The sequence below is a fragment of the Diadema antillarum genome, unplaced genomic scaffold (genome assembly GCF_040938485.1).
Source record: "Diadema antillarum isolate AM-2024a unplaced genomic scaffold, OU_Dant_1.0 seq00000048_RagTag, whole genome shotgun sequence".
Classification (NCBI taxonomy): Eukaryota; Metazoa; Echinodermata; class Echinoidea; order Diadematoida; family Diadematidae; genus Diadema; species Diadema antillarum.
Window position 1 is genome coordinate 4,001 of NW_027271157.1, and position 15,289 is coordinate 19,289.

The 15,289-nt window shown below is 40.1% G+C and overlaps 1 protein-coding gene across 1 annotated transcript; it reads right to left on the reverse strand.

The window, feature by feature from the left end:
• Nucleotides 1-361: 361 nt before the first annotated feature.
• LOC139725520 (cytoskeleton-associated protein 5-A-like) lies at nt 362-13,811 on the reverse strand. The gene is made up of 11 exons (XM_071636604.1): nt 13,653-13,811; nt 8,888-9,081; nt 7,580-7,706; nt 6,794-7,045; nt 6,086-6,218; nt 5,256-5,356; nt 4,860-4,973; nt 3,140-3,244; nt 2,474-2,563; nt 979-1,143; nt 362-370 (listed from the first exon to the last, which is right to left on the reverse strand). The coding sequence occupies exons 1-11, from the start codon at nt 13,809-13,811 to the stop codon at nt 362-364; spliced, it is 1,449 nt and encodes a 482-aa protein (XP_071492705.1).
• Nucleotides 13,812-15,289: the final 1,478 nt, after the last annotated feature.

A 15,289-nucleotide genomic window follows, 5' to 3' on the forward strand; every position in this document is an offset into this window, starting at 1 on the left:
TACTACTCTCAGTGCCGTCCCCAGGGCCTCGGAGGCAGCTTCTCTCACGTCTGCCGTCGTGTCAGCCAGTTTCTAGCAGGTCAAGGGTCAACAAGACAAACTTCAAACTCATTCATCGAATACTTCTAGTACTCAAATAGAAACTATTTTTAGTTAGAGGAAGATTTAGTTAGAATGAATTTGGCATATCCGTGATCTTAATATGTCTAATTCAAATTTCATAATCACTTAAATACAGGGTGTACATGTGAGTATATATTTGAATACACATTCAGATGGACATGAGATTCATTTCCCCTTTTTTTTTTTTTTGAAAGGAATAGAATAAGAAAATAGGGAGCTATTAAAAATGGAATCACGTTTAGAACATCTTCAACAGAAACACAGAAACAAAGAAAGAAACAGACAGAAAGAGAGAAGGGGAGAGACAGAAGACACATCACAGGAAAGACGGACATAGACAACAGAAATAGAGTGTTCAGAGTAAATGAGAGACAGACAGAGACGGACAGACAGACAGACAGACAAACAGAGACAAAATGTAGGACACACACACAAAGGGAGAATTACAGAGAGTGACATAGACAGGCAAAGGGTAAATGAGACAAACAGAAAGACAGACAAAGTATGTGACACAACCGATGGAGACAGGAGGTAAAAATAGACAAACACAGAGTGTAAAAGAGATGGATAGATAGTCAGAGAGAGAGAGACAAAGATGAATATCACTGAAACATGAGACACGCACAAATAAAGGAAGAGTCACACAGACTGATGAATACAGACTCAGATAGATAGAGACAGACAGGGAGACAGACAAGCCAAGATGTTAAAGAGACAAACAGAGAAAAGAGACACAGTGGAGAGGTAGGAGAGAGAGAGTAAAAATGAGAAAGAGAAAAACACAACAGAGAGAGAGAGAGAGAGAGAAGGGGGCAGATATTGCAGCTGTTACTACAAAAAAATAAAGTCCCTTGCCTTGACAAGCGATGTGCAGAGTGGCTTGAGGGCAGCCTTGGGTAAGGTGGCCGGGGTGCACTGCCGGAACGCCCTGCCTAAGAAGAGGGTGGTCTCCGCCCTGATGTTGGGGTTCTTGTTCTCCATGGCAGCTAGAACGTCCTCCATGATGTTTTGCAGTGTCGTCTGCAGGGTCATAAAACAGCATTTTGTTCCATTTACAAGCGCAAAGTCGTTTTTTTTTTTCTTTTTCTTTCAGACAGACATAAGAAGCAAGAGTCAAGAAAATCATTTTCCTGTTAGAAACATATTAAAGGGGATGGCTAGTAACTGATCAGTGGGAATGCTGGAGGATGATTGTTCCAATCCTTGTGGGATTCATTCAAGAGTACATTATACATCTATTGTTGTGTGAAAATTATTTGCTTCAGAATGGTCTCATATTCAAGTAATGTGCAGTTTAATATTTCCAGGTTAGCATGCCTGGTCAGTGACGGGGCATTAATCTGCACATTACTTGAATATGAGACCGTTCTGAAGCAAATAATTTTCACACAACAGTAGATATATAATGTACTCTTAAATGAATCCCACAAGGATTGGAACAATCATCTCTCAGCATTCCCACTGATTCCCATTGATTGGTTACTAGCCATCCCCTTTAAGGGTGAAGAGAAAATGAAATTTGTGGTAATTTCCTTCATATTTATCTAGGATAAGTATGAATAATTACAATGCCCTGCTCAAATGAACACTTTTAAAAACAATGTAATTTACAAGCCAATGGAATATTAATAAGAAAAAAATATATAACAATAATTTCTGTTTAACTGTCATTACACGAACTCATATTCAAAACCCGAAATACCTTGCTCTTTTCTTACTGCGGTTACAATGTGAATAGACTCCTGAATACTAGTACTGTGGAGCACTGCTATCTGAAGCTATACTGAATCTTACACATTGTGAATACTTTGATTTCTAACTTCGAAACATTACCAACATAATATCAATCTCTTGCCCTGGCGTGAAAGGCACTACAGTGCACTCCCGTTATGACGAACACGGTTATAACGAAATTCCGGTTACAACGAAATAGAGGTTCAGGCCACAACATTATCCTCCCTTTGTTATATTATCATTTACTTGTTCGGTTATAACGGAATTTTGATATAACAAAACTGCCAGTCCTGGGGACTTCGTTATAACAGGAGTCCACTGTATTCTTCCATTACATCCTGTACAGATTGTGTACACTGAATGGGACTGTCACCTCCCTTGAAATAAATTTCCACTTTGTTTCGACAGGTAATTCTCTCCCATCAAAAAACATGCCCCACAGATCCAAAGCCATATAGCTACACTCAACACAAATACACAATGCTTGGTGGTGACTTTTAAAAAGAGTAACAAGCATACTACATCATTCATGGAAGATATCATAACTCCCATTGCATTGTGGGAGTTCAGCCAATTCGGGACTGTGTAGCTGGGGGCAAGAGGCTCGCAAACTTACCGAGGGATAAATGGCATCTATTGCTTCTCGCATGGCGGCTACAACGTTGGGCTTCTTTTCTTTGAACTTATCCAGGATGGTCGATATACACTGAAGAGGAGAAGTGAAGATTGAAGTCAATATTATCATTTCACCTTGACATTTAAATTTACTCGTAGCTTTTGTCATCACGGTGATGAGTAAGACGTTCGCACAAAGAAACAAAGGGCAAGTCCCCAAACAAATTTTTAAATAACTTGCATATGCATCCAGAGATACTGTTACTTCACAATTCATGTTGTCTACATTTATAACATCCTTCCCAGAACTGCCTATAACTCATCATGTCTTTCAAGCAAAGCATCTGCCAGTTTCCTCAAAACTGCCTTTAATAAGATCAATATATGAATCACTCTTATTTCCAGAGCTGCCAACATCCCAACATTATTTAAAAATCAGGGAAATCACATCTTTCAGGGCAATCAGGGATATGCCGTTGTGTTATATGTTTCTCCATAGGAAATGATAGTAACAAAATTAACCAGAAAGGCTTTACAATTTTTTTCTGTAAAGACATGGAGAAATATATATATTTTCAAGGAGCTTCGGAATCAAGAATGCTGGGCAGCTCTATTTCGTGTGCGTGAAACATTTTACGACGCTTCTAGAATCGCGCCTTGCACTTACCGCTACTGCATAGGGGGAAAATTTCTTGCGGATCCCAATGGCGATGCCTGCCATGCACTTGCCAGCGAGGGCGACGATCATCACGTTTGTGTCTTTGGCAATGGTCTGCAAAAGAAAGCATACAGCTGTTATGAGATGCTGATGGCATGTCAGGAAAGACATTGTGCATTGCAATTGCAAACATGTACTTTACGAATAATCCTATGCCTAGGCACTCAGCTGCCACTTGCCATATCTTGTCATCAGCATTTAGATAATTCCTCCAAGCCTAACCCCATTTGTGAGTTAGCCAGCCCACTCAGGTATGGCAATGTGCCTCGGTCAAACAGTAAGGCCAGATTGAGGGGATTAGTTCATGTCTTTGGTTTTCATTTGGTTATTAGCTTTCAGACACTTGTGCCAACTGGTGAAGATACACTGTAGCACTCCTGGGGGGTGTTTCATCAACGTTTGTCGGCGCTGACAACTTGTACCACCATAATAACAGTCAGTGACCAGAGCATCTCAGCCAATCTAAACCAAGGATTTTGCTGAGCTTTGTCGGCGCTGACAAGCGTTGATGAAACACCCCCCTGAGGAGGTGCATGTCGGCATACAAGGCATCAGGGGGGTGTTTTATCAACGTTTGTCAGCGCTGACAATTTCAGCAAAATCCTTGGTTTTGATTGGCTGAGATGCTCTGGTCACTGACTGTTACTATGGTGATTCAAGTTGTCAGCACTGACAAACGTTGATGAAACATCCCCCTGATGACTGATACCAAGATGTCAGTAATGACTGACACTTGCTCCAAAAGAAGAGATAAAGCATTGACAATCTTCTATCCTATATTTCTATCATTCTACTCTTTGCATTCTGTATTTTTGTCACGCAAATTTATCAACCTACTAACATTTTGTCACTGCATTCAATTTCTACAATTACTTATTCTTCCAAAGCTTGACCTGCCTGCTTTATCTTCAAACTTCTCACTATGCAACTCTATTTATTTTTGGTCCTAGTTATCTGTTTAATTTGTCTGTCTCTATTTCCGTATCTCTCTTCTCTTTCTCGTTATGCAGGGATGCCAACCTTGGAGAAACCATAACCAGTATTTTGAGGGCTGCAGAAAGGTGTATTTTTGGAAAAGAAAACAGTATTTCAACCTATCCTGCAATACACTGAATACGAAGATTACTTGGGAAAAACAGACTTTTCTATCAAACTTACAGTATTTTGGCACAAACAACTGCAAAATACTGCAACAAATAAAAGGACCAGTTGGTATATCTGGGTTAGTATGTCTCTTGAATGCTTTGCAACTTCTGATTTGTTTTATATTAAGTCATGGCTCAATTTCTTTTTTCATTTTCCTACCGTCATTTCTTTCTCTCCTCTTCAGGGGGGCGTTTCATCAACGAGTTCGTCGGAGGTTTTCACAGACAAATTTGCTATCAGCCAATCAGACGCAAGGATTTCAGTAGCTTTTAATAGTTGCTGGTGTAAATCACCGACAAAAAGTTTCATGAAACACCCCCCAGGTGTTCACCATCCATTCATTGGCATGCAGCTCAGTTTTGCACGATGAAAGCAACTGGATGGTTTCATTTCTTTTTTTTATCTCTCTTCAAAATCTGTATAACTTCCAAAGTTTTTCCGTAATCTTTTCCATTCTACCTCTGCTTTTTGGTTCCTTTAATCCACCCTTCCTTTCTCTACATCATTCCCGTTTGCCTCTCACCTTCTTCAGGACCCGGAGGAGCTCGGCGAAGTCGCCCGGCTCGATCTTTGGGTTAGCCGTCAGCGGCTGCAGAGCCTCCAGGGCCTCCTTTCTGATCTGCCACTTCTTTGCTTCCTGTAACAGGTCAAAGGTCAAAAAGAGATGCCAGGATGTCATCTCCACAGAAAATACAGCCTTAAAGTACAACTGGCCTTCGAGTGTGAACAATGTACATGCCTCTGCGCTGTATGTGGAGTCAAATTTCATGCTCACCACAGACAAGTAACTGCTATACTTCTGTGCACATGTAATTTCATGAAAATTGATTTGCGTGGAATCAAATAAAGCAGTCTTCACACACAGGATGGATTAGGAGACTGTCTTGCGCAATTTGATGCTGTCTACGTATAGACTTACCATGTTGTCATAGAAGTCCTTGGGGAGTTTGGCAATGATATCCACAGCCTCCAGGAGATCGTAGGGATCCACAGCTGGTGCTGCTGCTCCATCAACTTCATCTGCAGACAGACAGACAGACAGACAGACAAACAGACAAACAGACAAATGACCCGGAGATACACAGATAAAGATAAACACACAGACAGAAATTTATACAGACCAAATGATGAAGACACATTACAGTGCACTCCCAATATAACGAATGAAATTCCGGTTTATACAACAAAGTAAAACTTCAGACTGCAACATTTTCAGCCGTACATGTATGTATTTTTATTGTTTATTTGTTCCGTTACAACAACATTTCAATATAACAAAAGAAACCTGCCAGTCCCAAGGACTTTGTTATAAAGGGAGTCCACTGTATTTCATGTGGAAGAAATGACTGTACAAAAGATCACTTGTACAAAGTGCAGTACAGAGTGCTCAAGTCAGTACTTGTTCTTGCATGTCTGCATTTACAAGATTTGATAAGGAGCATGAGGTATGCACACAGCGACACAAACATGACACTTCAAATCCACACTGTACAGAACCCCTCTCCTTATATTTATGAATATCAATACATATGAGGCATGACACTTAGGAACTGCTCTTATGAACTAAGGTACACTGTACCATGAAGAGCTTATAAGATAATAGCCCACAGAGGAAGAAGTGTTAAATCCTCTTTCAGCTTTGGTTGATTGGTGATCCAAGTAAACACACACACACACACACAAACAAACAAACAAACAGAATGTATTCACACAAATTGATGGTAAGAAACCTGACTTCAAGAAACACACCTTCATCTTCCTCATCATCATCATCATCCTGTGCCATGGCCTTAGCCTTCAGGTCCTGCTGAGACTTGAGGAATCGGGTCTGCTTTGGCGGCTTCGTAGGCAGCTTCTCAAATTCTTCTTCCAACTCTTTCAGCTGTCAGGATTGGGGTGGGGTTGTGGGGGTGCAAGGTGGGGGAAGGAGTGTGGGTTGGGGGACAAAGAAGGAACGGAATGAAGTAAAATTAGAGTCCATTTCTGGGCTGCAAGCACTCTACAAATGAAAACTGGGAAGATACTCATGGGGGTACTGTCATCTCATTTTATAGTAAAAGTAATTCTGAAACAGGGGTGGTTTTATATTGTCTCGTCAGGATATGAAGAAACATAGGAGTTTTCAAGAAGTGTCCTGCAGAATTAGAAGGGACTTGGCTGGTCAGTCTCTTGATTTAGACTCCTCTTGATCCCAATCCGGCTTCTGGTCCTGGTCCTGGTCCAGATCCAGGCCCTGGTCCAACTTGACCGCTGAAGCCGTTGGGTCAGAGCCTGCATGTGTTTGTCCTAGAAGGAGGTTCTCCTCAAGCCCAAACCCTAGGCTGAGCATGTGTAAGCATCAATAATAAATACGCATGCCTCTGAATTCAGGCTGGCATAAATACGTGAGCACTTTCTTACACAAGATCACAAGATCAGAAGAAGGGGAACGAAAAAAAGGAAGTCAAGCAACCTCACCTGCACTGGTTTGATGTTCTGTAGACTGGGTTTGATGGCCGCTCCGATCCAGCGGTACAGCTCAATGGCCAGCAGCTTGGCCTTCTCACGGACGTTCTTGTCGCTGTGTTCCAGGATCTTTGGTACTGACTTGACCACGGGTTTGAGGGTGATGACCTTTGACCCAAACTCCCGCACGGCCGAGGCCAGGACCTCCAGGCACGCCGCCACGATCTTGGGCTGCTTGTTTGTGAGACCTTTCAAAAGTTCCTCCTGTAATTTGGACCCCATGGTGGATTTTAATAGTTGTGAACTAAAATTGTGGCCATTGATATTTGGAATTCATTATCACTTTAGAGCCATTGCAGATCAGTGAATAAGCCCACAGACTCTTAATCACAAGGTTCCTGGTTCACATCCACAGGAACTAGTGTCCGTGTCTCTTTGGCATGGGGCTCTTAACTTTATTGCCCTGTCCTCATATCATGAAAGTGGAGTTCCTGAATTACGCACATTACCAGGACACAAAAATAGAAATATATAAGTCTTCTGAAAAACATGCCTATTGAAAATATGATACATGTAATACACCTTAATGCCCGACAGAGTGTAAGAATCATATATTTCATTTTGAAGACATATTTTCTTTTCTCTGAAGGAGAAACAAATATACTCCAAATATCAAGATCAAATTAGTCAGCATCTCTCTGTCAGTTACAAGCTACAATCGCACACAGTCACTGAGCGTTCACTTTGTTTGTTTGTTTGTTTGTTTGTTTGTTCCAAGAAGTTTCTTTGTGTCCTCACCGTCACTTGCTCCTGCTTCTCCAGCTCAATGTAAACCATAAGGATCTCCATGCCTTTCTCTTTTGTCTTCGTCCGGGAGGAGTTGAGACACTTGGCGACCACGCCCGCTGTCACCTCGCCAACGGTCCTGAAAGACGTATCAAAATGTATGATGCTTTGTTTTGTTTTTCATAAGTGTTGTGTGAATAAGAAAGACACATAATGTTGATGTAGGTCACATTATTGAGGAAAACATTGAAAACCCCAGTACAGTGGCAGGACAAAGGAGGGAAGGGGGGAAGGGAGATGGAGAGAGAAGGAGATTTAAAGAGAGAGGGAGAGATGATTGTAGATTGAGAGATAGAGACAGAGAGGGAGAGATAGTATGAAGAAGGAGAGGAAAGAGTAGACAGGCAAAGCCAGCCAAACAGGCAGAGAGAGAAATATACAGAGACAAAAGACAGAGACACAGACACAGACACAGATAGATAGACAGACAGAAATACAGACAGACAAACAAACAAACAAACAGATGAACAGACAGACTAACAGACAGATTGCCAGAGAGGGAGAGTGAAATTGAGAAAAAACAGGCACAGATCAGAGACAGACACAGACACAGGCACAGACAGACAGACAAAATGTTCTACGAGATGAAGAAGAGAACCGCATGGAGATGATAACGAGAAGTGAGGTTTATGGATGAGGGAAAGCACCATAGCGACAGTCTGAACAATTAGGAAGACTTGTGCAGGGAAACAGACAGAAGCACGTCTGCAATAAGCTTCAGGCAAGAAAATAAAATCAGTATCTACTCAAATACTGTCCTACGATGCAAAGTATCAGCTCACATAAAAGGCTGCTTGATACAGACTTACATCACTCACTCGTTAAAGGGATTACATGGATACCGACATTAAATTGTGAGGAAGCAAACTGCAACGGCACTTGTTCTTGAATAAATGAGGCATATTACCACATTTCCCCCCATAGTGGAAGTGGGAAGCAAAGACCATTCCACCTGATGACTAAACATTTCATGTAATTTGCAGTAATTCAATTGTTTGGGACAATGAATGCAAATCCTTTCCCACAGTTGTTTAGCGATGAATCATCTACAAGCTCTTTAATCAGAAATAATTTGTAATTCTTGCAATTATCAACAATTTTCACATGAATGACACTCCTTGTTTAGCTGGGGTGAACTTTTATGTTCACCTACAGCATCATATGTCTAGGAGTCTACTAAATGCTATGTTATGTCTACAGGAATGAGAAAATCGAAAATCTGGGGGGGGGGGGGCAACAGGTTAAAGGGAGAGGTCTCACTTTGGTGCTAGATGTGCACTGTCCAGGTAAGCCAGGACGGCGTCCAAGCCTTTCTCCTGTGCCACCGCATTGCTGTCGATGACAAACTTCTTGAGCAGTCCCGCGTACTTGGAGAACTCGGGGCTCTTCTCGTCTGGCAGCTTCTTGAAGAGTTTGGCCGCCTCCTCATAACCATGGAGACGGGCTTTCCAGACCTGTGCATTGTGAAGCAAAAGATGCATTTTGTTATCACTTGCAAAGCAGTCCCTCATCTATGAAAAGGAGACAGCATTTACTCAGCTGAATTGTGTAGAAATCAAAATAGGTATTTAAATATACAAATCAAACAGTTTCAGCAAACAGTTTCAGACTTTAAAGAAAAATGAGAGAATCAATGAAGAGAAAGTGACAGTGAACTCAGCCTAAATTTAAACAGCCTTTCTGCCTTCATTCACTCATATAAAGCACAAATTAGCAGCATGTTCCACAAGAATGCAGCTGTGAAGGAAACTAGGATTAAAAATGCTGTTTTTCATGTGACTGAGATTACACGTGACACATTCACTTTTATAATTTCAATTGCACGAGACTGCAAAAATATGTGTATATATTGCCTTGTCAAGAATGTATTTGTCATAATAAAATCTCCATGTTAATTAAAAAAAAAGAATCACTTATCACCCAAGGGTGTTTTCCTACCTCTTGTTTTTGACAAGACATGGGGGGAAAAAGCACATTTGTTGAGTGACAAGGGAATTGGAACAACAAATCTGACGGGTTTATAAGATTATACTGAACTACATGCACAGTACAACTATGTTTTCCTCTTGCATGCAGACATGGTGCAATAACCTCATTGTCAAAGCCCAGTAGAAATTTTTATGACACCACCTATTGGGGGACCTTAAACCTTGAACTCACTTTCACTCTTTCTGAAATGCCACAGAACTACCAGTACACAAGTTAAAGTCTATCTATCTGGGTTTTTTTTTTAATTTAAACTACATCAATTACACATGGTCTACAAAAGACTTTCAGTCATGACATTTACTCATGTTGTACATCAGTACCTGCATCTATCCATTTAAATACTAAAGACAGAAATTTTATAAAACATATAACACACCCAAACTATGGTAACTTTTTTTTCTCCTTTCTTCTTTACACAATTTCATATCAATTAAAGGGACAAAGCAAGGGTTTAGATGGAAAGCAGTTTTTGGCAAGAAGAGTAAGAGTTTAAAAGGACATTCCTCATCAAGTGATTGAGGCAAAAACAAGGAATGAGAAATTCTTTCTTTTTTATTGATGACAGAATATAACTTTCCATGCAGGAGTTGTATTGAAAAATATTTGCAAAGATAGCATTAAGGTAGCATGTAAGATTTGAATCTTACTTGAGCACCGCAGAAAATGAAAATTTCTTTTAAAATCTTATAGAACTTACAAAGCAAATAGGGGCAAGTTCGCATGTGACACTGAGAAATTGTCAATTTGTGTTTGAGTAAAACTTTGCTTCGAAATAATCATAAGTTTGTAGTTTCGATCAGGCTTTGCTCAAACTTTCACTGTCCTGTTCTTCCAATTTTTCTGCTCCTATTCACACTGAAAAAAGTATCATTTTAAGGGTGGACTTCCCCTTTAAAACTTGATTGCAATCTCTCTCCAAGCTGTAGATTAGCCTGCTGGGACCAAGAAAGACATTTTTGCGGCATGAAATTTTCGCGAATTGGAGCCATGGGCATTTTTCATAGTATGAAATCTTCGCAAATTGCCACTGGCATTCAATGCACATAGTGTAGACAAGAACTTTTGCATGCATTTTAATTTCATGTATCTCGGTTCTCACAAGATTCGTGAAATTAAAATGCACGCAAAAATCTCCGGCTTTTCAGCACAAAGTACCGGTATATAATGATGTTTACCTGTGAAACATAGTGTGCAGACCATGTCTTTTTGCACACATAATCCTATTTTGTATGTCTGTTCCTTCCCTATTGGTCACCCTACACAGGTTCTGATATGGATGGGACTTCCTCCTCTACTACACATAGAGCTATCAGGCTGTCCAGCTTTGAACTACAAGTTTGTACAGCTAGACAAGGTACAGAGCTCAGTTTTAAAGGTACAACTGTACATCAGTGTTTGGATGTGTTATAAGATTGTAACTGTATTGACATTGGCAACAAACTGGCTCAATACAACATCAAGTGGTACCATACTACAATACATGGAAACTTTCATATCTTGTGTTGATTTCATGATGATGTTTTTAAACATACATGTACACTGTTGTACATCTGAGTAAACGAAAGTACTTTGTCATGAATTGTAGAATTAGAGATTTATTTTGAAAACAAAACAAGACTGCACCCAAACTTTAACCAGCAGCTAGGTACATGGGAGGACCTGACATGAAATCAAAGGCATGGGTCTACAGATGAGACACAAGCAGTGGTGAATACAGTTTACTTGCCATTGGGAACTGGCACGGGTAATCTACCAACTGTATACACCCTGCATTGTGCCAATTGGGCAAAGCAGATAAGTTGTTTGGGCATTGATGTAGCCATGCTGTCTATCAGGTACTGTAGTCTGTGGGGCTTGTTATGATGTGTCCTGACCCATTCCGTTACATACGAAGGAAATCTCTATGACATGACCAGGACGAGGGGAAGCCTGCCAAGAGGTGATAAAAAGAAATCTTGTCCAGTGAAAGCAGTTAAGTAATTGGCAAAACACCCGCCGGTCTGGCAAAGAAATAGGCATAATTGAATGTCCATGAATCATGAATTGTATCTTTTCCATGTCTGCAAAGTCCAAAGTATTATCAGGACTCGACATTGATTCCTAATGGCCTGGTGACCCGGGTCCACTAGAAATCGATGTCAGGCCGCCAAAAAAAAAAAAAAAAAAAAAAAAGAGAGAGAGAGAGAGAAAAAAAAAACAAGCAAAAGTAGAAATTACACAGTGCGTAATATATGTCCCCGCCGGAAGTAGCATTTTGTAGCAAAATGTACAATATAGGTCAAAAATCAAGGTCAAAGGTCAAAGAAGTCAAAGGTCAAAATTCTGTGTAGAAGTTTTGAAGCCCTCACCTAGTGCCATCACATAAAGCAAACGGAATCGAAATCGGGTTAGAAATGGCGAAGGAGAAGCATTTTGTACCATTTTGATCACACACGGACACACACACGGACACACGCACAGACACACGCACGGACACACACACAGACACACGGACACACACACGTACGGAGCCCGTTTCATAGTCCCCTGCTCGAACTCGTTCGGCGGGGACAAAAATAGTAACAGTATCGAACCATGATTAGCTAAAATGTTGTGAATATACTGTCACCTTGAATTCTACTCCTTTCTGGCTGATCACAAACGTTTGGAAAATCATTAGCATTAATTGACAAACTGTGCACTATAAAGATTATATTATGAATGGTAGCAACTGCCACAGGGCCGAACTCATACATGTACAATGACATCTTGTAAACTGGAGCTACACAGTGAATTTATTTCATGCAGTATACAATTCGGGGGGGGGGGGGGGGAGGGCTTATCATTACCTGATTTCTAATATTGATCTTGAATGCATCAAATGTCCATTTCTTATCTATTTCATTTCTTCTTCTTTTTTCAACATTTTTCTGGATATCTCAAACAATCAATAACTTAGGAGTATCACATGATCCGCTGGAATTGTTTTGATACGCATTTTATTTGACACATTATTTTAATCTTTGAAATTGCCATTATTCATGTATCATTACTTTAAGACTTTTGGCTATCAGAGTCATTTCATAGTTTTAAAAAAAGAAAAAGAAAAAGGAAAAATATCTGCAACCGCATTCCAATTATAATGAACCAATTACCATTCCACAGATTCATCGATCTACAATTTGTACAATCAAAGGATTCATCCTAGATTGAACTGTAGTTTTCATACAAGGACAATATATTAAACAGGATCACAACCTTTTCACTGAATTTATGCATTTTTATCCCTAACTGGCAGAATGGAAAAACATCCAACTACTCAGACACATAATGTCAGGTAATTCAATTTTCTCATTACATCCAAAGAAATATCAATAATGCTATCAGCTGCCGGCAACGACACTTTTTCCTGTGTCAAGTTATCTACTCTGAACAGCAAGCTCATTTTGATTTAATTGACATACAACCTGCCAAAATTACAAATTTGGTAGAACACCTATGGTACACAGTGATACACAGTACACACACCATGTACACAAATGCACACCTACTAATAGTGATACACAGTACACACACACACATACACACACACACACATACCAAAACACACAACACACACACAAATTTATGCACACAATGTATATGTCCTTGTGACACTTCAACACAGCTGCAGGCAATACACAGGGCCACCAACACATTACACATCAAAATCAAGGAAGCTCCAGTTGTCAAAAGGAGATACTTTCAAAGTTCCGTTAAAATTCAAAATACTACATCTCAATTCGAAAATTACCATTGGACAGGCTTTTAGGAACTATCTTAAAAGTCAGGACACAAAGAAATATTGTCTTCATTTCTTAGGGGCTTTCTGTGCAAGTGACTTTGGACAGTATGTACACTGCTATGGGGTTTTCTGTGTCAAATGGCACTCAAAGCATACAAAGGGTTTATCAGAATCAGGGAGCCTTGGCAGCTCTGCATCACATCAACACCATATGACTGACATTTGTACACCACGCCTACACCAGCACTTACACCGAAAAGACACTGAGCTTACCTCATCTTGGCACAGATCTTCAGTGGGAACCTGCTTAACACTATCAAGATAACTATCATAGATTGAGTCCAAACTACCCCCGAGCAACACTGGCATGTCATTGAAGTAGCGGCGGGGACTACTGCTACTACCTCTCCGGCTGATGTATCTTCGGTCCATGCTGCACCAAAATGGCCTACAAGTGTAGTTTAATGCTTGTCCCACACACAGTAGAATTAGGTAAATTACACGCCTCCGTCACATACTATTTTACACTCAAACATACGCAGACAACTTCTACCCCTTTACACGGCATAAAACTATGCAGTACCTAGATGACACCCAACATGCATTGTGCTAGGATTTTATGCCATTTGCATGACAATAGATTTGGCATAAAACAAGATTATTGGATGCAGCTGTCAACTTTTGACACCTTTATTTCTGCATTTACATTTCACCACCTCAGTTCCTAAGAGAAAAAACAGATATTTTTGTATCAAAAGTGCATCCTTATGTACAGATAGGGCTTCACACTTCTGTTGCACCATAACCTTCTTGATAAAATTATACATGTGGTGATGCAAACAGTTCAAATAAAGCAGACTATTTACAGTATGTGGTTTATAATAAACCAATACAGATAGTGTCAGGCATCTCTACAGAGAAATCAAGAATGTTTTACAATCATAGAGTAATGAGGTATCTTCTCTGATAACATTGAGGTGCTGGTCAATACTTTGACTACTGCCCATTTGGGCCTTTAAAATCTTTATATCTGATATTGTGGGGGCCTGAAAAAGATATCAACATACATTTGTAGTGGCCCAAAATGAAAGTAAAAGAAACTATCCATTCTGAATCTTAGTTGCCCAATCGGGCCACAAAATATAAATTTGGTGGCCTGACACGGTGACACCAATTTTTTGGGTGGCCTTGCGTCACCTGGACACCAGTAATGTTGGGCACTGTAGTAGTATCAATCAAGAGAGATTCTTCAGGCTAAAGCCTTGAAGGTTGAAAGACCGTTTAACCCACTGAGGACTACAACCCCTTGGTTCCAGTGACATTACATGTACATACAGACAGGTTGCAGTTGGTTTTGATAGCAGAGTTACACCTGTACAGTCACAAATTGGGCACGATATTGTCTCAAGATGGGGCTCTATACAATGATATAAAATAGGCAAGATAAATTATGAAATAAAGATCTGTGATAGGTCATCTCAAATGATGAAGCAAGTCCATCAAAATGATCATACAGCACGTAGTGATGTCATGCATGAGGGATGTACATGTACATTCCAGAATTGGACTGGCTGCCAACAGGGCTAGTTAGAGTGACATGATGTGTGCGTATTATGTATACAATGTACATGTATACACAGTGTACATTATTGTAGACCAGACTAAAAACAATTAATTAATACTGCTTTGTTTATCGTAATATGATACTTCACAGTCCTTGGGAGTTAAAATTTCCCCTCGAGACATTATTTTCTCTCAGCACTGCATGCTTTTTTTAGAGAAAGTAAAATCTCTTGGAGAAAATATAACTCCTGTGGCAATGTCAAGTGCTATACATTTTACAAAAGGCAATATTTTATGCTAACCAATCCAGAGCCTTTCTTCCATAGATACAATAAAGCTAAGAATTA